Source organism: Staurois parvus, unplaced genomic scaffold (assembly GCF_062004578.1).
Source record: "Staurois parvus isolate SC_StPar_1 unplaced genomic scaffold, SC_StPar_1.0 ptg000080l, whole genome shotgun sequence".
Lineage (NCBI taxonomy): Eukaryota > Metazoa > Chordata > Amphibia > Anura > Ranidae > Staurois > Staurois parvus.
Window position 1 is genome coordinate 9,199,343 of NW_028317876.1, and position 25,879 is coordinate 9,225,221.

General features: G+C 44.1%; 1 protein-coding gene across 2 annotated transcripts; it reads left to right on the forward strand.

Annotated features, from left to right (window-relative positions):
• Positions 1 to 8,055: 8,055 nt before the first annotated feature.
• DCTD (dCMP deaminase) lies at positions 8,056 to 25,220 on the forward strand. 2 transcript variants are annotated; one of them, XM_089669643.1, is made up of 6 exons: positions 8,056 to 8,199; positions 10,305 to 10,416; positions 12,604 to 12,739; positions 21,658 to 21,774; positions 22,069 to 22,165; positions 23,799 to 25,220. In XM_089669643.1, exons 1-6 carry the CDS (start codon positions 8,165 to 8,167, stop codon positions 23,878 to 23,880), a joined length of 579 nt encoding a protein of 192 aa, XP_089525769.1. In that variant the 5' UTR covers positions 8,056 to 8,164; the 3' UTR covers positions 23,881 to 25,220. The 2 variants fall into 2 exon arrangements, with proteins under 2 accessions (XP_089525769.1, XP_089525770.1); XM_089669644.1 differs by lacking the exon at positions 8,056 to 8,199 and adding an exon at positions 8,215 to 9,155.
• The last annotated feature ends 659 nt before the right edge of the window (positions 25,221 to 25,879 follow it).

Sequence of the window (25,879 nt, forward strand, 5' to 3'; positions counted from 1 at the left end):
TGTCCCCCACATGGCTACAAATGGGACTTCTTATGGCTTTCTTTCAACAATGGCTTTCTTCTTGCCGCTCTTCCATAAAGGCCAGATTTGTTGAGTGCACGACTAATAGTTGTCCTGTGGACAGATTCTCCTACCTGAGCTGTGGATCTCTGCAGAGCTACCATGGGCCTCTTGGCTGCTTCTCCGATTAATGCTCTCCTTGCCTGGCCTGTCAGTTTAGGTGGATAGCCATGTCTTGGTAGGTTTGCAGTTGTGCCATACGCTTTCCATTTTTGGATAAAGGATTGAACAGTGCTCTGTGAGATGTTTAAAGCTTTTTTTATAACTTATCTCTGCTTTAAACTTCTTTATCCCTGACCTGTCTGGTGTGTTCCTTGGCCTTCATGATGCTGTTTGTTCACTAATAAACCTCTGAGGGCTTCACAGAACAGCTGTACATATACTGAGATTAGATTACACACAGGTGGCCTATTTACTAATTAGGTGATTTCTGAAGTCAATTGGTTTCACTAGATTTTAGTTACGGGTATCAGAGTAAAGGGGGCTGAATACAAATGCACACCACACTTTTCAGATATTTATTTGTAAAATATTTTAAAAACTATTTATCATTTTCCTTCCACTTCACAATTATGTGCTGTGACGGAACGCAGCGCCCAATCCCTGCCCTTCTCACCAACTCGTGACAAAGGACCAGCCAATCTCACACCACGCTATCACTTGCATAACAATGCCACTCTCAGCTGCACCCTGCACAAAGATTTTACAGCTTGTGGGACCACAATCTATGTGCCAGCAGCCTGAGAGCGATTGTTACTGGTTTAGGTTAATTATGCAATTAACCCTTCACACTGCCACCACCTCCTTTTTACAGAGGAGGAAACTCACAAATCCTAGCAATAACACTGATAATAGCATAAGCGTCTGCAACACACACTGTCACCACAGACAGGTATATTCAGAGGATTATTACACACAGTAGCGCTCTTCAAGAGACAGGGATTCTTTAGTTTGCATTAAAAGCTTTAGAGACAGTTTCAACACTTTTCAAAATAGGGTTTATTACTAAAAAGGCAAAAACGATGCAATTAAAATATTTACAGAAAAAGATGTTACAAAGACATAAAGAGAACAATAAAGCATTGAAAATAAAAGAAAGGAGTACAGAAGGCAAAATACTTGCAAAGTCCTGGTTTAGCAGAGTCCAATTGTCAGAGCAAAAACGTTACCTTGTCTCTCAAGTCCGTTAAGATGTTTCTTGATTGATGTTAAACAAGAGCTCCCCTCACTAGGCCTGTCAGTCCTTTTCTAGGATATTAAAGGGGTGTAGCCTGAGAACAAATGACCAATCATCCAGTTTAGGGGATGGGTGCTAGGAGGTCACCAAGTTTATGGCCAAGTCCCAACTACAATTTCATACTAATATTAATAACCTCCAGTATGTGCAGGTGGTATTCTAGCAACTGGCAGATTAATATACAGAATTATATTTCAAACCCAGGGATACCAAACACAGCGTACCTTTGTCACCCAGGAGGGAAGAGACAGTTTTCGTCCCTTTCCTATGTGCCAACATAGTCAGGTATGACCTTGTTTGGTTCAGGATGATATGATCTATCCAAATATATACCTAGTATTAATGTGCCCAGTTCCTGTTGAATTTTATGAATTGTTACATGTGGAATAGATGTTTTATGGCACTCTCTGCATTCCTAAGCTCTAATGGCCTAACAGGTCATGTGTGACGCTGACTGAGTTAATGTTTTACAATCGGGCAGAGGAAAGTGTCTTTGCAAAATAGACATCCTGTGAAGACTAATTAGCGGCTTACAGCTCTGGAGCTGGCCTCCATTTGTGTTTTATTTAAGATAAGAGGCTCTTTTGAAGTCTGTTAAAAAACTTACAGCTACAAATTCAATTTTCAAGAGGGGAGAAAGATGATTGTTCATGAAAAACAAAATGGCTGATACCTTAATAAGATGGCAGTCAAGTACAGCTTCCATGTCTCTATTCCTCATAATCGTTACATGTGCCACTTTGTGTTGGTCTATCACATAAAATCTCAATAAAATACATTTACATTTTTGGTTGTAATATGACAAAATGTGGAAAATTTCAAGGGCTATGAATACTTTCTCAAGGCACTGTATAACAAACTACTACCCACACTGCAGCCCAACACTCCCCCCCCCCCCCCTGCACCCCACTACTCCCACCCATACCCAGGGCTGGATCTAGCCTGTTTGAAGTGGGGGTGCAGTAACAAATGTCAGGGGGGCAGAAGATGGGGAGGTCAGCAGGGCAGAGGAAAGGATTATCAGTTTGTAGGGCAGTGTACAGAGGCCATTGGTTTTTAAAGCAGAGTTTGGGGGTAGTGTAGAGGGAGTCAGCAGGGCAAAGGATGGAAGATCAGCAAGGGATGAGCCAAGGACAGGGTTAAGCAGGGTGGAGGTCAGGGGTCAGTGCTGGAATGGCTGAGGTCACCACTAGAGAGACAGATGACAGGGATCACTGCTGGAGAAGCAGAGGACAAGGATAACCATGGGCAGGACAGAGGTCACTGCTTGCAGGACAGAGGTCGCCACTAGAGAGAAAGATGACAGGGATCACTGCTGGAGAAGCAGAGCACAAGGATCACCATTGGCAGGACAGAGGTCAATGCTAGCAGGACAGAGGACAAGGGTCGCCACTAGAGAGAAAGAGGACAGGGATGACTGCTGGAAAAGCAGAGCACAAGGATCACCATGGGCAGGAAAAGGAAAGGGGTCACTACTAGCAGGACAGAGGACAGCGGTCACCACTAGAGAGACAGATGATAGGGATCACTACTGGAGAATCAGAGCACAAGGATCACCATAGGCAGGACAGAGGACAGGGGTCACTGCTAGCAGGACAGAGATCGCTGGAGGGGCAGGGCAGGGATCATGGCTGGCAGGGCACTTAGCTGAGCTCCTTTCCCATCCCAGCACTGTACGCAGCTCTTCCTCCCCACACTACAAAGATAAAAATCACATTCCTTTATACACAGCCAATCAGCCATAATCTTCACAGGGTGCATCTGGCTAAGACAACTGCACTGCTGTTCTGACCAGGGAATTTCACAGGCCAGAATGGCAACATAGCATCCAGATACACCCTGTGAAGATCGCAGCTGGGATGGGAAAAGAAACCCAACGGCCAGGCAGAGCATGGGGCGGGGATGGTAAGGGGGCTCGGGGGAGGAGGGGGGACAACAGATCTGGGAGGTGCTGTCCACCCTAGCACCCCCTTAGATTGGCCCTGCCCACACCTGACCCTTCACCGCAATATGTCAAACTACTACCCACACACATACAACAGTCCCACCCTACTAATCCAACCTACACCTCACCCTGCACCTCACTACTCAACTCCCACCACACCCTACACTTCACCTTACTACTCCCACCTCACCCTGTACCTCACTACTCCCACCTCACCCTACAGCTCACTACTCCCATTCACACCTCACCCTGCACCTCACTACTCAACTCCCACACCTCACTATTCCCACTCCCACCACACCCTACACTTCACCTTACTACTCCCACCTCACTACTCACCCTACACCTCACTACTCCCACCTCACCCTGTACCTCACTACTCCCACCTCACCCTGCATCTCACTACTCCCACTCACACCTCACCCTGCACCTCACTAATCCCACTCACACCTCACCCTGCACCTCACTACTCCCATTCACACCTCACAGCTTACTACTCCCACTCGCACCTCCCCCTACAGCTCACTACTCCCACTCACCTCACCCTACAGCTCACTACCCCCACTCACACCTCACCCTACAGCTCACTACCCCCACTCACACCTCACCCTACAGCTCACTACTCCCACTCACACCTCACCCTACAGCTCACTACTCCCACTCACACTGCATCTCACTACTCCCACTCACACCTCACTACTCCCACCTCACCCTACAGCTCACTACTCCCACTCACAACTCACCCTACAGCTCACTACCCCCACTCACACCTCACCCTACAGCTCACTACCCCCACTCACACCTCACCCTACAGCTCACTACTCCCACTCACACCTCACCCTACAGCTCACTACTCCCACTCACACTGCATCTCACTACTCCCACTCACACCTCACTACTCCCACCTCACCCTACAGCTCACTACTCCCACTCACAACTCACCCTACAGCTCACTACCCCCACTCACACCTCACCCTACAGCTCACTACCCCCACTCACACCTCACCACTCCCACTCACACCTGACCCTGCATCTCACTACTCCCACTCACACCTCACTACTCCCACCTCACCCTACAGCTCACTACTCCCACTCACAACTCACCCTACAGGTCACTACTCCCACCTCACCCTACAGCTCACTACTCCCACCTCACCCTACAGCTCACTACTCCCACCTCACCCTACAGCTCACTACTCCCACTGCACCTCACTACTCCCACTCACCCTGCACCTCACTACTCCCACCTCACCCTACAGCTCACTACTCCCACTCACACCTCACTACTCCCACTGCATCTCACTACTCCCACTGCATCTCACTACTCCCACTGCATCTCACTACTCCCACTGCATCTCACTACTCCCACTGCATCTCACTACTCCCACTCACACCTCACCCTGCACCTCACTACTCCCATTCACACCTCACCCTGCACCTCACTACTCCCATTCACACCTCACCATACAGCTTACTACTCCCACCTCCCCCTACAGCTCACTACTCCCACTCACCTCACCCTACAGCTCACTACCCCCACTCACACCTCACCATACAGCTTACTACTCCCACCTCACCCTACAGCTCACTACTCCCACTCACCTCACCCTAGAGCTCACTACCCCCAATCACACCTCACCATACAGCTTACTACTCCCACTCGCACCTCACTACTCCCACCTCACCCTACAGCTCACTACCCCCACTCACACCTCACCCTACAGCTCACTACTCCCACTTACACCTCACCATGCAGCTCACTACTCCCACTTACACCTCACCCTGCAGCTCACTATTCCCACTGCATCTCACTACTCCCACTCACACTGCATCTCACTACTCCCACCTCACCACTCACACTGCATCTCACTACTCGAAATCACACCACACCCTGCACTTCACCCTGCACCTCACTACTCCCACTCACACTGCACCTCACTACTCCCACCTCACCCTGAACCTCACTACTCCCACCTCACCCTACAGCTCACTACTCCTACCTCACCCTACAGCTCACTACTCCCACCTCACCCTACAGCTCACTACTCCCACTCACACTGCATCTCACTACTCACACCTCACCCTGCACCTCACTACTCCCATTCACACCTCACTACTCCCAATCACACTGCACCTCACTACTCCCACCTCACTACTCCCACCTCACCCTACAGCTCACTACTCCCACTCACCTCACCCTACAGCTCACTACTCCCACTCACACCTCACCACTCCCACCTCACCCTACAGCTCACTACTCCCATTCACACCTCACTACTCCCAATCACACTGCACCTCACTACTCCCACTCACACCTCACTACTCCCACCTCACCCTACAGCTCACTACTCCCACTCACACCTCACTACTCCCACTGCATCTCACTACTCCCACTCACATCTCACCCTGCACCTCACTACTCCCACTCACACCTTACCATACAGCTGACTACTCCCACTTGCACCTCACTACTCCCACCTTACCCTACAGCTCACTACTCCCACTCACAACTCACCCTACAGCTCACTACCCCCACTCACACCTCACCCTACAGCTCACTACCCCCACTCACACCTCACCCTACAGCTCACTACTCCCACTCACACCTGACCCTGCATCTCACTACTCCCACTCACACCTCACTACTCCCACCTCACCCTACAGCTCACTACTCCCACTCACAACTCACCCTACAGGTCACTACTCCCACCTCACCCTACAGCTCACTACTCCCACCTCACCCTACAGCTCACTACTCCCACCTCACCCTACAGCTCACTACTCCCACTGCACCTCACTACTCCCACTCAAACCTCACTACTCCCACTCACCCTGCACCTCACTACTCCCACCTCACCCTACAGCTCACTACTCCCACTCACACCTCACTACTCCCACTGCATCTCACTACTCCCACTGCATCTCACTACTCCCACTGCATCTCACTACTCCCACTCACACCTCACCCTGCACCTCACTACTCCCATTCACACCTCACCCTGCACCTCACTACTCCCATTCACACCTCACCATACAGCTTACTACTCCCACCTCCCCCTACAGCTCACTACTCCCACTCACCTCACCCTACAGCTCACTACCCCCACTCACACCTCACCATACAGCTTACTACTCCCACCTCACCCTACAGCTCACTACTCCCACTCACCTCACCCTAGAGCTCACTACCCCCAATCACACCTCACCATACAGCTTACTACTCCCACTCGCACCTCACTACTCCCACCTCACCCTACAGCTCACTACCCCCACTCACACCTCACCCTACAGCTCACTACACCCACTTACACCTCACCATGCAGCTCACTACTCCCACTTACACCTCACCCTGCAGCTCACTATTCCCACTGCATCTCACTACTCCCACTCACACTGCATCTCACTACTCCCACCTCACCACTCACACTGCATCTCACTACTCGAAATCACACCACACCCTGCACTTCACCCTGCACCTCACTACTCCCACTCACACTGCACCTCACTACTCCCACCTCACCCTGAACCTCACTACTCCCACCTCACCCTACAGCTCACTACTCCCACCTCACCCTACAGCTCACTACTCCCACCTCACCCTACAGCTCACTACTCCCACTCACACTGCATCTCACTACTCACACCTCACCCTGCACCTCACTACTCCCATTCACACCTCACTACTCCCAATCACACTGCACCTCACTACTCCCACCTCACCCTACAGCTCACTACTCCCACTCACCTCACCCTACAGCTCACTACTCCCACTCACACCTCACCACTCCCACCTCACCCTACAGCTCACTACTCCCATTCACACCTCACTACTCCCAATCACACTGCACCTCACTACTCCCACTCACACCTCACTACTCCCACCTCACCCTACAGCTCACTACTCCCACTCACACCTCACTACTCTCACCTCACTACTCCCACTGCATCTCACTACTCCCACTCACATCTCACCCTGCACCTCACTACTCCCACTCACACCTTACCATACAGCTGACTACTCCCACTTGCACCTCACTACTCCCACCTTACCCTACAGCTCACTACTCCCACTCACCTCACTACTCCCACTCACCTCACTACTCCCACTCACCTCACCCTACAGCTCACTACCCCCACTCACACCTCACCATACAGCTTACTACTCCCTCTATTGTACAGCGCTGAGCAAACCCTTTGGCGCTATATAAACTCGATAAATAAATACTCCCACTCGCACCTCACCCTACAGCTCACTACCCCCACTCACCTCACAGCTCACTACTCCCACTCACCTCACTACTCCCACTCACCTCACTACTCCCACTCACCTCACCCTACAGCTCACTACTCCCACTCACACTGCATCTCACTACTCCCACTCACACTGCATCTCACTACTCCCACCTCACCACTCCCACGGCATCTCACTACTCCCACTCGCCCCGCGTCTCGCTGCTCCCACTCGCCCCGCGCCTCGTTGCTCCCACTCACAACACACCCCGCGCCTCCCTGCTCCCACTCACAACACACCCCGCGCCTCCCTGCTCCCACTCACAACACTCCTCGCTGCTCCCACTCACACCTCACCCCGCGCCTCGTTGCTCCCACTCACACCTCACCCCGCGCCTCGCTGCTCCCACTCACACCTCACCCCGCTCCTCGCTGCTCCCACCTCACTCTACAGCTCACTAGTCCCACCTCACTCTGCACCCTCTCAGTCCCGGTACTCATCTTCCGCACATTTCCTCCTCTACTTTCCCATCTAAGCTCCATTCCACTAACCCCGCCCCTTCACAAGTCATCTCACACAGTCGATAGTATCACCCCGCCCCCTCTTAACAACTAGAGTCCAGGAAGCGAATGTAGAAGAGGAGGGGGTCACGTGTGCTCGGCTAGGGAAGTTAAAGTTTATTCTATACAGGATGAACGAGGAGGCAGCGACTGGCACCAGCACCGGGTAATCTGCACAGGACCGACCTATATATATACATATATATATACACGATGTCCAGACTTCTTCCTGTGTGTGGGAGGCTCGGGCTATGTTGTGAAGTTACATCTCTTTTACAGGCTGGATCTCCCCGGTGTGATCTCATGATCCAATCATCTCTGATCACACATCCTGCTCTGTATACAATGCCCGGACACTGATAGACTACATGTTATGCTTGACATACACTATACAATCTGATTGTAACTTTATCAAAGCTGTGTGAAGTGAGGACATCCTAAACCAGTGGTGGCCAGGGAATGGCAGGCAGAGCCCTCTCTGTCAGCATTGGGCCAAGTCACCCCAGCAGCCGAGCATCAAATAGAGACGCACATAGGGACTAATGCATGTACTTGGAAAGGAGTAGCAGCACCAGGCGATGAGGTCACGAGCCTAGACTCAGTAGCCGTGACTCGTCCTAGCTTTCGCATGGCTGGTCAGTGCACTGCCAAGGATATATATGTTTGTGTATATATGTATATATATAGATTGGACTGGCTGTGATTTTTAATACATTTGCTTTTATTAACACAAGATTTTATCTTGTGCTGGTGATCAGTGGAACTTTGCCCCCCTTGCGCTGGTGGTCAGCGCAACTTTGCCCCCTTGCGCTGGTGGTCAGCGCAACTTTGCCCCCTTGCGCTGGTGTTCAGCGCAACTTTGCCCCCTTGCGCTGGTGTTCAGCGCAACTTTGCCCCCTTGCGCTGGTGGTCAGCGCAACTTTGCCCCCTTGCGCTGGTGGTCAGCGCAACTTTGCCCCCTTGCGCTGGTGGTCAGCGCAACTTTGCCCCCTTGCGCTGGTGGTCAGCGGAACTTTGCCCCCCTTGCGCTGGTGGTCAGCGCAACTAATGCCCAAAGCATCGCACTGTCTCTGCTGGCTTGCCTTCTTCCAATACTGCACCCTGGTGACATCTCTTCCCCAGGTAAGAGACACACATACACTGGGCCATCTACAGGATGTAAAAGAATATGTGATTAATCAGGCCACCTTCTTCCATTGCTCTATAGTCCAGTTCTGATGCTCATGTGCCCATTGTAGGAGTTTTTGGCTGTGGACACGGGTCAGCTTGAACACCCTGACCAGTCTGCAGCTATGCAGGCTCATAAACCACAAACTGTGATGCCCATTTTTTTGTTTTAACCTTCAGGGACAACATGTTTACTTGCTGGCCTATATATCCCACAGGCTTTCAGATGCCATTATAAGGAGATATTCATTGTTAGTCAATTAACTAACAACAACTTACAAGGACATCCACAACTCAGCCCCCAGCTACTACAATAACCTAGTTCAAAATACAAACCTAACCATTCTCCTCATTCCTCTCAAGACCTCCTGCTCTCTAGCTCCCTTGTCACCTCCTCCCATGCTCTCCTCCAGGACTTCTCCGAAGCCACTTCCATCCTGTGGAACTCCCTACCCCAAACTGTCCAACTATCTCCTACTCTGTCCACTTTTAGATAATCCCTCCTATTCAGAGAAGCCTATCCTGCCTCCACCTAACAGCTGTTCTTTTTTTTTTTTTTTCTCCATCAGCTGATCCTCCACAGTTACTACCTTTTTGTATCTCTTGATCCTCCCTGTTAGATTGTAAGCTGTAATGAGCAGAACCCTCTGATTCCTATTGTATTTAATTGTATGGTTATTGCACTATCTACGCTTATGTTGGAAAGCTCTGCGTAAAATGCTGGCACTATATAAATCCTGTATAATAATCACCTGTCAGTGGTCATAAAGTTATGGCTGATCAACATAGTTGGTGGTAGATCTAAAGAAGATTGTACAGTGTATGGCTAGCCTAGCACATTGTTCCCAGAGCTGTGTGCGTTCCAAATGTATGATGAATCTCTCCATCTCTGAACATACCTCATCTGAAATTCTCACCTGCATACATTATGGAAATCTGTTCGTTAGTGTTATTTTCTATTGTCCTGGGATGTAATGGAGAGGGTACCCTGGGAATAGAACTGACCTGAATGAAATTGACAGCTATCAATATTTACATTGTTTACATGATTTTGTTTTTTTTTAAGGTTCATTGCACTTCTCTAATTTGCATTTTGCTTTATAGGCAATCAGTGGATGCAATGTGCAAAAAGCGGGAAGATTACTTAGAATGGTGTGAATATTTTATGGCCGTCGCCTTTTTATCTGCTCAGAGGAGTAAAGATCCCAGCTCCCAAGTAGGTGCATTTATTTCATTATGTCTGTCAATGTTTGTATTGTGCTCCTCTATTTCTCTACTACAGTGTTGAGGTTTGACACAGAGGAGCATCTTCTTAGGGAATTATTAAACTGGTCTGCCATGGAATATGGAGAAACAGAATAATTCTGGCAGCAATTGTGTAAAAAGAATTCTCTCCCTAGTACACTGCACAGACATTGATACACTCCATGTTATACTTAGAATTGTGTCATGGTCTTCTACACCTTACTATTACTCCTCACCAGGAGTTGGACCATTTTTATTGGTAGTGGTGCAGGACCACTTCAAAGTAGTGATGAGCTTGGGTGTGTTCAGACTAGGATCTGAACCCATATGTGTGAGCCCACTGGGAAGTGGTCACCTCTAGGGACCAATTATCTATGAACAGGGCATTCCCTGCAGCAACAATTATACAAACCCCTTGTGTACGTGCAACTGTGGGGTGAAGAATGACCCAGCTGCAGTTGATTGTCCGAAACAGGTGACAACGTCTGGTGGGCTTGAACATGTAGGTTCAGATCCCAGCCAAACACAGCTACTGCAAAGTATTGGAGAGAAGTTGTAGAACTGTGTAAATGTGACACCTCATCGCTAAATGGTCAGAGAGAAGCTAGCCGTAAAATATGCAAATGCAATGATCACTGTGCAACACCAGGTGGATGATTACAGCGAGGCAGCCCTCCTCAATTTGGGGAACCTTGAACTGTGAAAACAACAAAAAGCAATACAAAATAAGGCACAAACACCTACTGTATTATCCACAGCGCTTTAAGACAAAAGATACAGTCTGCCAAAATGCGCCAGCTAGTATGGTCAGCCGTTTGGTCCTATGAGGCTAGAATGCAGACTTCTTGGTTTTGAATTCATGATATGATATGCTACCTATCTGTTTTGGTCTGTGAGTATAATGTTGAAAATGCACTAGGTGTTTGCTCCCTTTTCGTGCTTCTTGATATTGGAGAGGAGTATAGTTTGTATAGCAAACATTATACCTATGCCCCTTCCTGCCCTGGAACACTGTTCTGTTGCATTACAACCCGGAATTAAAATAGATTTTGGTGGCTGTGTAGCATGTGATGAACACAACATGCCTATGGACCTGTTCACAGTAGAACATGGTGTGGGAGATCCCTGTTATATACTGGTTTCCTGCACCGCATTCCAGTCACACTGCCCTTGCGATCTGAAATGGGTGTCAGTGCAAAGCTAACGGCACCCAAAATGCAGGTTGCAAATGCTGTGCGTTTGCCCACACAAGATCTCATGGTACAAAAGTACCACGCGTTTCAGTTGCAGTCCATGTCCATGCACTACTTTTTGGTGCAATGCAATTTCAGCTTTAGCCTAAAGCCTCCAGCCCAGAGCAAGAACAAGTTGTCTGAGTTTAGCATCCTGTCGCTGGGAGAAGCTTGGATATCTGGATGGGTCATTCTCTGTGCTGCATGTAAAGGGGGATACCACCATTACTGCTTAACCTGAATCATTGATGTGGATGGGTCGTATTAATATATCTGGCAATTTGAAGGCTCATTGGCCCTTTGGGTTGCTGCAATAAGGAGCTATATTATTTATAGAGCCCTGCTGCGATCCAGTCTCCAGTCCATCCATCCAGAGAGGGAATTACCTGTAGTACAGGCATCCATACCCACCTATCCCTTAAAGGGACCTCTGGCCAGCTGGATCCTTTCCACCTCCTCTGAGGGCGCATATCCTGACTTCCTGGAGGGAGAATCCCCATATGTTCCAGCCCAGACCCATGCCTATGAGGGGGACCTCTGTTGATATACACACCGCATAATTTTATTACGCTTCGGGTGAGTGCGGAATTCTTACTTCACTTTACCGCTGAAGCACCACCATTCTATTGAAGATTTATTCTGCGATGTTCACATATATAGACTGTTACGCTTGTACGGTTTATTTAATATTAGGTAGATTATGATATGTTGGTTTATTTTAATTTCCGTTAGCGCTGCACATTCTTTGTATATCACATACAGGTGTGGTTGTATCCTGAAAGTTTCCAGCGTGCTGGGGGAATCTTGAGTACATGCACACATTCCATTTTGCCATAGGGAAATTTGGACTGAGCCTTATTTTCTTTTACCTTTCTCTGTAGTAGCGGAAATCCTTTAGTCTATTCATCTTTTTTATTTTTACTTAGGTTGGAGCATGCATTGTAAATCCCGAGAACAAAATTGTTGGTATTGGATACAATGGAATGCCCAATGGCTGTCCTGATGATGCCCTTCCATGGGCAAGAACAGCAGCAGATAAACTTGATACAAAGTACCCATATGGTAGGAAATATTTTATTACAAGCACTCATTTTTAACCTTGTTGCAGTTCGTCTATAGTCTCCTAGTTGCATTATATATACTGTATGTAGGGGGCTGGAAAGCCTTACAGTCTTCTCTCCTCAGTGGGTTAGACTGATTTCTATTAGCACTGTATTAGTAATCTAGTCTTAAAGCAGAACTCCAGATAATATAATTTTTTGCCAATTTACAGCGGTCCAGATTAGCTCAAAGTAAGTATTCATATCTGATATCCAAGGGGGGCACAGGCATTGCTCAATCGCTATAGTATTCACTGCTACATGCATCAGTAGACATGATCTTCCGGGAGCTGCACCAGCAGTTTCTCGCTCTCTCTCTCTCTCTCTCTCTCTCTCTCTCTCTCTCTCTCCTTTTCTTTCTGTCTTTTTCCTTTTTTCTCTCTCTCTATCTTTTTCTCTCTTTCTTTTTCTCTCTCTCTTTCTTTCTCTCTCGGTTTAAGGTATATGTGAACGCTCCTCTTATAAAATAACCCATTTCGTTTAAAAAAAAGACACGAAAGGCAGATCATTGTGTATAGATATACAATGTCAGCACAAGTCTGACTATAGGAGGAGAGCAGGCTGAATTCTCTGCACAGCTAGAAAACTGACCATGTGCTTTCATGCCCAGTGTGGTCAGTTTTTAATAGGAAAGTAGAAGGACTGGCAGGAACACCAGGGATTTAACACAAAGAGAACAGGATAGTTTTTCATACAAGTTCATGGTACAGCAGAAACATATCGGGAATATAAAATGTTGGGTTTTTCTTTAACCCCTATTTCAGTAATCATGGAAGAGGCATGACGCTACTGTTAAGGCCAGTGTTGACAGGCTTTTGTTTGCATTAGAACTACTTCTCTCCCGATACAAATCTGAGACTGCAAAAGCCGCTATAAGTAGAACACATGCACTGAATGATCTCAGATTAATGTCAAAAGCATGAGCATTTGCAGCCTAAAGCCAGTTAGCGCATGTATTATGTACTTAGTTATACTGAAATGTAGACTCATCCCAGGATCTCACTGGAAGGGTCATAGTCACCCTCTGCTGCAGATGTGTGTGTGTTTATATATGTGTATGTGTCTATACAAACACTGATCAGTCATAACATTATGACCACCCTCCATAACCCGTCGAGACATGGACTCAACCAGACCTCTGAAGGTATGCTGTTGTATCTAGCACCAAGCTGTTGGTAACAGATCCTTTAAGTTCTGTAAGTTATGAAGTGGGGCTTCCATGGATCGGACTTGGTTTTTCTAGCACATCCCACAGATGGTCAGACTGAGATGTGGAGAATTTGGAGGCCAAATCAAAACCTCAGACTTGTGTTCCACAAACCATTTTTGAATTCATCAGACCAGACCACTTTCTTGCATTGATCTGTGACCCAGTTCTGATGTTTATGTGCCTATTGTAGGCTCTTTTGGCTGTGGACACTGGTCAGCATGGTTACCCTGACCTGTCTGTGGCTACACAGCCCTATACAGATGAAAGTGCAATGCACGCCCTGCCTTCACTCCTCACATGCCCATGACCCTGTCAACAGTCTGCCAGTTTTCTCTCCTTGGACTACTTTTGGTAGGTCCTGAGCACTGCAGACAGGGAACATCCCACAAGAGCAATAATGCAATAAAACAGTTCTATTTGTGTGTTCACGAGTTTCTTTACAATGTACACTGAGGACGCATTCACACAATAGTGTTTTGGGAAGTTAAAAACATGTCATGCTTGGTGATGTCATTCATTGTTACTGAAATCACAAATGCAGTAAGACATGCGTTTGCTAAAACCCCTTGAAGTTCCAATAGTGCATGAGCTACTTTTGCCACGTTTGTGGTGCATAAGCCAGCCCATTGAATGGAATAAGTTGCCCTATGCTTGTAATGAAAAAATGCGCATATACACAACGTGATTTTGCACGATCTGGGTGAAACGTTGTAGTGTGAATGCAGTCTTAGCTGCGTCTGCATATCTCGGTGTACATTCTTTGCATGCGTTGGTGCCAAACATAACCAATGATACTAAGCCAGGCAGAAGAAGTTGCTTGCAGATGTCACATTGGAGTAGAGGAGAGTATAATTGTGCTTTTAGGTTAACAGTTTTAATGTAATTGGTGTCTAAACTGATATAATTGTAGACTAGTTTTATTTTATAGTAGCAATTCTAAACTTTTTATAGGGTTACTTTTTCTTCTAAAAAAGAAATAAATAAAAAAGGGTGCATTTCGGTTACTAGCTTATTAATTTACACCTTTTTTTTTATTAGTTCGTTTTCTCTTTGCCTGCAAATCTCCAGCATTCATTTATAGCCAGTTGTAAAGTGGAATGCTTCTGTGTATTTACACCAAACTCACAAATGCATGGTTTAAGCTTTTCCATTTATTTCTTGACTTGTTCTTTTTTTTTTTTGTAAACCTGCACTGTCTTGCATATCAAAAGTAAAGGCTGTCAGTGTTATAATGGTGTGTGGAGAAAGGCCTGACATGTGTCTGGGAGCAGTGTTAAGTTTATGTGGAAGGTCTACTTTGTTGAAAGCTGTGTAAAAACGAAACCACAAATGCCTCTATATTTCTTTTCCCTTTTACATCAGCCTCAGTCTTTTTCTATTATATCATGATCGAGTGCCTTTTCCATTTCTTCTCTCACGCACGATAGCTTGATGGATGCATCAAAACAATCTTAACCAAATTTTGTCAGAACTGGGGGTGGAAGGGCTTTCTTGCCCTTTAAATAAGCACTTCTCATTTATTCTCCTTCCAAACTGCTGAAATAGAATTTGTGCTCCGGTAAAAATGAGCTTATTTGTGATGTTCTAATATTTCACGAAGAGCCCAGCTGCTGCCCCTTATGAATGTGCTATGTAGATGAAATGGGATTTTGCAACTTTCCAACTATAGGTTTTATATTTTTATTTCTGGAAACTTCTTTAAGTTAAATTGTTTGTCTCCAGGAATTGGCCACACAGGCTTTGTGAGCCTAATGATATGTCCTGTGCATACTCTGATGAGGATTTCAGTGCCTTTACAACAGAAACAGATGATGCCATGGAGCATTTGCAAGTTCAGCAGCAATCTTTCTTTAGAGTTGGTCTACTGCTGGAAAAAAACCCTCCTATGTAATGTCCTCAATTACAGTGCTGAATAAGTTGAAGCACAATTCTGTGCTATTTTGAGTATCTGTTTATGTAAATATGCAAAATGATTAATACGTTTTTATAGTTTAAATAGTAAATCCACTTTTTCGTGCGAGAGAATATGCCTACTCGAGAAGCGGACCTCTCACTGAGCTTTTTCTCTCCAATTGCAACTAGCTAACATCCTGGATTTACTACAGTTTAGGAAGAAAACCCCAAACAAGTGACAGCGGTCTGCTCTCATTTTCCAGCTTTGTTCCTTTCTTCTTTCCTGTCTTCATCCACTGTTCTTCCCAAAACTCCATTGTCCCCTCAGTGCTCATCTACATGCTGAATGCAGGATTGGCCTAACTTCTGCCCTTGTATCCCAGTCCCTGCTGTCATCTGCTTGTATTTCAGCTGCTGGTTTTCCACAGGGAACTGGTGTTCACTATGCACACTGTTGGCTTTTCTCAGTCTTCCATTCTATGATTCGGTCCCTTGCTCCTTATGTTCATGGATGTTCTGCTATGCTTGTATGTCCCAGCTCACTCATCTGCTCTCTGATGCTGCCAGCCTTGCTGTCCTCTTCTGATCTTCAGTCGCTATACTATACCCTGTTCCAAATTATTATGCAAATGTTATTTTTCTCATTTACCTAAATAATTAATGTAAATAACAGTCAGCATAATTCTCATGTTATCAACTATTAGAGTACAATTCAAATTTTATTGAACAAACCTCCTAATGAAAACAGTATTTTTTCAAACATAAAAAACTTACAATGCACTGTTCCAAATTATTACGCACAGTAAGTTTCAAAACACTTTATAGGTTGTAAAGAACTGAAAATTGTCATTTGTTGTGTTTTGCAGCATATTTACTGAAATCAAAAGCTATTTCAATCAAACTTTTAACAACATTTTAACTTTTTAAATATTTTAACAGGTCACGTTACATTTTAACTTAGGACCCCTTATTTGATAGCAGCTTCACATTGAACTTGTGAGTTTTTGGACAGTTTCTGCTTGAATTTGTTTGCAAGATGTCAGAATAGCCTCCCAGAGCTGCTGTTTAGATGTAAACTGCCTCCCACCCTCATAGATCTTTTGCTTGAGGATGCTCCAAAGGTTCTCAATAGGATTGAGGTCAGGGGAGGATGGAGACCACACCATGACTTTCTCTTCTTTTATCCCCATAGCAGCCATTGATGCAGAGGTATTCTTTGCAGCATGAGATGGTGCATTGTCATGCATGAAGATGATTTTATTACGGAAAGCATAGTTCTTCCTTCTGTACCAGGGAAGAAAGTGGTCAGTCATAAACTCCACATACAGTTGTGTTCAAAATAATAGCAGTGTGTTGAAAAAAGTGAATAAAGCTCAAAATCCTTCTAATAGCTTTTATTTCCATACACACAAATGCATTGGGAACACTACACATTCTATTCCAAATCAAAACCTGAAGAAAAATATATCACATTTGTGTTGTTCCTCTTAAAAAGAAATGAAGAAAAGTGAATATTAGACTGTTCTATAAAATTGCAGTGTTTGTATTCTTCTTTACAAACTTAGACATTCACTATATAAACTGAAAAATGTTTGAAGATTTTGCTTTCCTTTCAATCACTCAATTAATATTTTGTTGTATAACCACTGTTTCTGAGAACTGCTGTAGATCTATGTTACATGGAGTCAACCAACTTCTGGCACCTGTGAACAGGTATTCCAGCCCAGGATGATTGGACTACATTCCACAGTTCTTCTCTAATTCTTGGTTTTGTCTCAAAAACTGCATTTTTGATGTCACCCCACAAGTTTTCTATTGGATTAAGATCCGGGGATTGGGCTGGCCACTCCATAACGTCAATCTTGTTGGTCTGGAACCAAGATGTTGCACGTTTACTGGTGTGTTTGGGGTTGTTGTCTTGTTGGAACACCCATTTCAAGGGCATTTCCTCTTCAGCATAAGGCAGCATGACCTCTTCATGTATTCTGATGTATTCAAACTGATCCATGATCCCTGGTATGCAATAGGCGCAACACCGTAGTATGAGAAACATCCCCATATCATGATGCTTGCACAACCATGCTTCACTGTCTTCACAGTGTACTGTGGCTTGAATTCAGTGTTTGGGGGTCGTCTGACAAACTGTCTCCGGCCACTAGACCCAAAAAGAACAGTCTTACTTTCATTAGTCCACAAAATGTTGCGCCATTTCTCTTTAGGCCAGTCAATGTGCTCTTTGGCAAATTGTAACCTCTTCAGCACGTCTTTTTTTCAACAGTGGGACTTTGCGGGGGCTTCTTGCAGATAGCTTGGCTTCACATAGGCGTCTTCTAATTGTAACAGTACTCACAGGTAACTAGACCTTCTTTGATCTTCCTGGAGCTGATTGTTGGCTGAGTCCTTGCCATTTTGGCTATTCTTCTATCCATTCGAATGGTAGTTTTTTGCTTTCTTCCACATCTTTCAGGTTTTGGTTGCCATTTTAAAGCATTTGCGATCATTTTAGCTGAGCAGCCTATCATTTTGCACTTCTTTATATGTTTTCCCCTCTCCAATCAACTTTTTAATCAAGGTACGTTGTTCTTCTGAACAATGTCTGGAACGACCCATTTTCCTCAGAATTTCAGAGAGAAATGCACTGTAACCAGCATGTACAACATTTGCTGCCTCCTTCCTTAAATAAGGGCAATAATTGCCACCTGTTTTTCAAAGAATGAATTACTTTACTAATAGAACTCCACACTGCTATTATTTTGAACATGCCCCTTTCAATTAGTGATTCAATTACACAGAATCAGCAGCATGCATGTCATGACTGTTGGGTCTGTTGGATTTCTATTACTCTACTACACCTGCTGGTAAATTATTTGCCATGTAGAAATATAGTTTCTACCAAAAACAGTGATTGATCAAGTTAATGATGTCTGACTGCTATTATTTTGAACACAACTGTACTTTGCAGAGGTCATCTTTACACCTTCAGGCACCCTAAAGGGCCCGACCGGCTCTGTTCCCATGATTCCGGCCCAAAACATGACTCCACCACCGCCTTGCTGACGTTGCAGCCTTGTTGGAACAGGGTGGCTGTCCACCAACCATTCACTACTCCATCCATCTGGACCATCCAGGGTTGCACGGCACTCATCAGTGAACAGGACTGTTTGAAAATGAGTCTTCATGTATGTTTCTGCCCAATGCAGCTGTTTCTGCTTGTGAGCATTGGTTTGTGATGGCCGAATAGAAGGTTTATGCACAGTTGCAAGACTCTGGAGGACTCTATACCTTGATGTCTGTGGGACTCCAGAGGTACCAGCAGCTTCAAATATCTGTTTGCTGCTATGTAATGGTATTTTAGCAGCTGCTTTCTTGATCCAATGCATGGATCTGGCAGAAATCTTCCTCAATGTGCCTTTATCTGTACAAACCCGTCTGTGCTCTGAATCAATCACAAATCTCTTAATAGTGCGATGATCACGCTTAGGTTTTCGTGAAATATCTAATGTTTTCATACCTCCTCCAAGGCATTGAACTATTTCACTCTTTTCAGCAGCAGAGTGATCCTTTTTCTTCCCTATATTGCTTGATAATGGTGCTCTGATTAATAATGTGGAACACCCTCCTTTAGTAGTTTTTCCTTAAATTGGGCTCACCGGCCAATCTAATTATCACAGGTGTCTGAGATTGTTTTCAGTGATCAAAAGAGCCCTGACACACAATGCCATCCATGAGTTAAACTGAAAAACAAAATATTTAATCTTTGTGACACTTAAATAGAATTTGCATAATAATTTGGAACAGAGTGTATAAATGTTCTCTCCTTTCCTTCTCTCTCTTTTCTGGCTTCTTTACCCTCCCAGTGTGATCAGTAAACTGTAGTGCAGTGCTGTTTCCTCAGGATCTTTCACACCATCCCTTTGCTTGGTTTATATTTATGACGTATCCACCTTTCATCTTTTCTCCGATGTCTGTGCTGTGCTTTTTTTTTTTTTTTTCCTCCCTCATTATCAAATCTTGTGCCCTCCACCAACAGCTCTTGTGCACCCAACCACCACCATCATCTCCCTTCCACCATCAGCTCTCTTACCCCCGAAATACGGCATCAGCTTCCCCCCTTCCCATCAGCTGTGGTACCACCACTGCCATCTGCTCCCCTTCCTTCCCCATCAGATATACATAAAGTAGAACTATAGGCAAAACATTTTTTTTTATCATTTTGGATAAAGTAAGTGAGGGTTATAACCCCTGTCAGTTTATTTTTTTGCCATCTGTGTCCCATTGGACAGATTTCCCTTCACTTCCTGTCCCATAGCCAAACTTGGAAATGAGAAAATCCCTGAAAATTAAGGGAATTCCTTGGGGACCCCTAGGTCACCAAAACTAATGTCCCCATTGGAAGATTTTCCCTCTATTACTTTTCTGGGGATAACCCAAATTTGGGTGTTTCTTTTATATTCCCTTTCGATGATAATGGTAAATCGGACAAATAGGGTGAATCTCCCCTAACGGGCACAGACAACAATAAAAACCTAACATGGGTTCTAATCCATCTTCGCTCTATCCAAAACTAAAAAAAAGTTTTGCCTTTAGTTATACTTTAATTCTGTCAACAATGGGGGGCTTCTTATGAACTGTTTTTTGTTCTAGTGACCATGAAAGTACACAATTTACGTGGTCAATTCAGATAACATTTTCTTTATATTTGTCATAACTACGATCCAGTGAAGCTGAAGGCACATCAGTTGCCTGACAATATCTGTAGGACAGTTTCTAGATTAAGAAAGGCCTTTCCTCTGGCTCAGGTGTCTGCTATTCATGGCAGCAAGCAACCCATGTCAGCTTGTGCACTGCATTAGGTATTCCTGTCCTATTCCTTGATACCACTGCTTTGTTGCTCCATATGATTACCTTTGATAGTGTATCATGCTGGAACACTGGAATCTCTTTCATATGGTACGCTTTTACCTGAATGCCCAGTTTGCATTCCTTTACTGTGCCTTTTACTCTTTTTACTGTGCCCTTGTGGGAAAACACAAAAAAATCTTTTGTGAAACAAATGCTGGTCCAGACATTGGGCCCTTAGGCAGGCCCCCTACATTTTTCAATTCACTGTTGGCACCAGTGGGAGCCACCTGCTTAACACTGTCATTCTGGTGTGTGTTTAGGCTCTGGGCTTCTGCAAGTTAGAAATGTTAAAGCTGGAATTCATTGGGGGGGGGGGGAATCACTGGATGGTCATGAGATTTTAGGGATATGTGCAAATACCATGCTCTGCCTTGTTTTTCAATTATGACAGGCTTGCTTTACCTCGGCTTTTATTACTATGAGACTCTTGAAAAGTCCCTTGCCCAACCGTTCTGTCTGGTCTGCATTGCCCATGTGGAGACAATATTTTTATTTATTTTATTACAGGTACTTGTATAGCGCTGTCAATTTATGCAGCGCTTTATGTATATATTGTACATTTACATCAGTCCCTGCCCTCAAGGAGCTTACAGTATTGTAAGAATTGTGCAGTTATTTGGAAATTATGGGAAATATTTCAAATGGCCTCTGCCTACAACACATTACTTATGCAGCCTTTTAACTATATAACATTTGAGTGGACTTGGTCTTTAAAAAGAGACTGTTTATTTTGTTTTTATGTTAGAATATTTGCCTGAACACACTTTTTGAGATACTTTTCTCTTTTTTTGTACAATCTTTGTATGCTGTGTTTTCGTAGACATGTGAAGGTGTGCCATCTAGTGGTGTTTCCCTTTTATATTTTATCTTACCAGTCTGCCATGCCGAGCTGAATGCCATTATGAACAAGAATTCAGCAGATGTAAAAGGGTGCGTCATGTACGTTGCTTTGTTTCCATGCAATGAATGTGCCAAGCTAATCATACAAGCAGGTGAGTAATTGTAGATCTTAAAACCCCTTAGCAGGCATTACAGAAAGCTAAGAGTTGAGTACATCTTACATTCAAGGCAGTGTCAGATTTGAAGGAGCTCCGAGTGCTGTTTCAATATTGTTTAGTGCACAATATCACTTCAGATGGACTTTAAATGGATATTCTTACTTCTGTATATTAAATATTCTGGCCATTTTGCAGCCCTGTAAAATGTGTAGTAGAGTAGCTATGTATTGGAGATTCTTTTATTGCTTTCATTCTACAACAAGTGATGCAATATATATTTTTGTTTAGGCATTATAGAAGTGATCTACATGTCGGACAAGTACCATGGCTCTCCAGAAATGAAGGCTGCAAGGCTTCTGTTTAACCTTGCTGGTATCAGATACACGTAAGAGCAATTTTTATCTTCTCAGCAATGTTGTGGTTTTTTTTTTTTTTTTTTTTTTTTTTTTTTTATACCTGGATCAGTATTTTTGTGGCAAATAAAGCAATTTTCTTTTTATAAAACCAGGAAATCTCATCAATCTCCCCACACTCTCTTTAGGCACGTTTCATTGACTATGCTTTTATCTACCACTCTTATTGCTGCTGCATTCTAAAAATTCAGGTACTTCTGGATTTGGAAAGCCTCCTCATTAATGCAGTGCTTTGTGCCTGAACGGCCAATCACCAGGCCCTTTGGTCTTACATAGGGGTTGGGAGCATGCCATACAGGGTCAATGGATACTGGCTTAAAAAAACACTACTGCTAGAGGAGTTTAGCATTTTGTCTATAGAAGCAACGCACCGTGTACATGCACATTAGGGTTTAGAGGCATTTTAAAGTGATTCTAAAGGCTTATTTTTTTTTTAAGAAAAAAAACCATGTCTATACTTGCTTTGTGCAGTGGTTTTGCACAGAGCAGCACGGAGCTGTGGCTTGGCCCCACCTCCTCTCTTCTAATTGGCTCACTATCTGTGATTGACAGCAGTGGGATCCAATGACTCCTGCCTCTGTCTCAGCCAATGAGAAGAGGGAGCCCTGGGATAGCCGAGACTCCAGTGCACATCACTGGATCAAGAGGATGCTTAGGTGAGTTTTAGGGGGGACTGGGGTTGATGCTTTACATAGAAGGTTTTTTACCTTCATGCATTGAACACATGAAGATCAAAAAACCTTCAGTGTGCAGCAGCCGCTCCCCCCAATACTCACCTGAGCCTGATCTCGGTCCAGCTATGTGCACAGGAGAATCAGCTTTCCCGAGTTTCCCCCCCCCTCATTGGCTGAGACATGGCTGCGGGAACCATGGTTTTATAATGCTGTGGGATAACGCACTAGGCTGGTGCACCCTCTGTGTTTTGTAGTCTCTTCAGGACATCCCCATCTTTCAGAGGGCAGCGAAGCTTGAAGTACTATCCTTTTGCCTGGTAGTTCATCTTCACACCTGTACAGGGATATCACACTTATTCGCAGGAGGTGGTTTAGTTATGCGGAAGCTAAGCCCTGTCTCTAAATCCTCATGCAATCCTTGGCTATTGTGAGCACATCATCCACAGTTCAGGTCCTCTTTCTTAGCTTCACTTTCCATTATATTGTCTAACGGGGCAGGATTGTTACTGTAGCTGAGGTTAATTTTTTGAATATACACTGTAGGTCTTTAAGTTTATAAATTAAGTTTAACAGAGCAATAGGGAGCAGAGGGGGAAAACTGGTGGTGCATTTTGCACAAAGGAAAAAACTTTAGCAATGAAACCAACTCCTGGAGTTCAGTTGTTAGAAAATGTTTTCCTTTCCTGATAATTTATGATCTCCGTTAGCTGAAAAACACACAGCCTCAGCAACCCCATGTGTCTTTTTGTTTCAGTCTATCCCTTCTAAGGATTCTCTCTGCATGGGGCACTATAATTGGCTCCTCTAGAGAGAGCGTGAAGCCTAGGCAATGTATCTATCCCTCCCCCCTCCCTTTTTTTTTTTTTTTCTCATTTTACTGTTATAAAACTAGTTTTGGCAGATAACTAACCTATATATTTTATATTTTAAGGAAATTTGTTCCCAAGCGAAAAAGTATAGTCATCGACTTTGATTCGATCAATAAGAACAGTCCGGGTCGGACACAGATGTGAAGACTTGTTGCATCCTTCAGTTGCTGTCACATGATGTGACTTTACAGCTGTCACCTGTATGAGAATGTAAAGGGTTAGGTGTCTATATTTCCCTACAAAGGGTATACTGGCTCATTTTTTGCTGAATCCTTTTAGTGACTGTCATTGCACAGATCTAACTAACTCCCGGTGGTGCCTTACCTTTGTAGTGCGCTTAAAAAATGTCACTGATGCCCAGGTAATTAGCACTGCTCAATGATTCCGACATTGTTACTCATTTTGTAAATGAACTATGTGCTTTTATGGCCGATCTAATAGTTGCTGCTTTGCTAAATGTTACACTTTATTCACAGTTATGTGCAAATAGTTAATGTTTGTTTTCAGATAAGCAGATTTGAAATAGAGCAATACAGTGCCTAGATAATGGCTCCATACCCATCCCAGCAACAGTTAGGGTTCATGTACATGGGTTCTTTCCTCGTTTGCTATCTTTGAGGATCATTTCCTTAAAACATTCACTACCATCTAAATTCTATTCAGCTTGTAGTGTGAGGAACTTGGTTAAGGGGAGCACAATAACAGGATCTCTGGCACAATACACCCTACCAGTCTAATACTTCGTTTGCCTGTGGTGTGTTTTTTTTTTTTTTCCATTTCTTAAAAACCCTTCAGAGTTTTAAGTTACAAGCAATACTTTTGCAGTAACCTATAGCAAGGAATCAGATTTCAGAAGTTTAAGGTGCAGGCATAATTCATCCATCCGTAGAGGTCTTTCAGACTGGTTTCATGCTCTGCTATGGAGAAGATGAGACAACTCTCAGTGCTTTACATATCATAGGTGAACGGTTGGCTGGCAGGTGTCTGCTGCTGCCCCAGTTTTGAGTTTGGCATTCACTGTAATCAAATTTGACTTCAATTGTCTCCTGTTTTTTGTCAGCTTTAGGCTAGTTGGACTACAATAGTTCTGATTGGCTGTTATAGGTTACATTCTTTTTACACTAAGGGGGTGCATGATACTTTTTAGCAGGGTTTAATTTTCCTCTTGTTTTAAGCATATACATTTTTTTTGTGTTTTTTAATTTTTGTAACATTTGCTCTTAGTCTATATCTAATGGTAGGATCACTTTAACTATATATATTTTTTTTCTTTGTTCTGTTTTGTAAAGCAGTATAATACAGTTTTTTTTTTTTCTGCATAATGTTTGTGGATAGGTGGGTTTTATTACTTCATATAGTTATAGGTTGTTAATAAAATGTCTTAATTATGTACTGTACATCATCTTTACTCCAATAAAATGTCTTAATTATCTACTGTATATTTTTACTCTAAGTTACCAATAAAATTCATATTTATATATTGATATTGGTTTGCCATGCAGATTCTGACAAATTATTGGGATATTCTTTCTCCTTGCTGTGTGGGATTGTAACAAATCAAGTCCCGAAAATAAGCATATGCGTTATAGAAGTCTTTGAAAAAAATCTATATAGTATAATTCCACAAATCTACAATTTTGAATCTATTTAGTGAGTTTAAAAACAAAGGGGCATTTTGAGTCTTTTCTTTGATCATTCTGCAGCCAAAACACTTTAAAGCCCAACTCCCATCAAAATGATTATTTGTGTCGTCCTCCTTCTTTTTTTTTTTTTAAAACTAAAGTAGAGTTTATTGCCATCTGTGTCACTAGTATCCAATACAAGTTTTTATTGAAAGACGAGTTGAATATTATACATAGTTTGTTTTACCCATACAATATAATTTCTCTATATTGACTCTGATGTTGGGGGGGTTTCTCTGTACATCCACCCTGATCTTTCCTATTGACTCTGATGTTGGGGGGGTTTCTCTGTGCATCCACCCTGATCTTTCCTACCTGGATTCTTTGAAATGCCAGTAAGGAGCTCTTAATGCTGGAGTGACACAACTTCCCTAGAGCGGAGTTCCACATTTCTACATTTTGTAAATTGGGTCATTTTCAATGTTGTACTGATTAAAAATATGGCTACCAGAGAACATTGT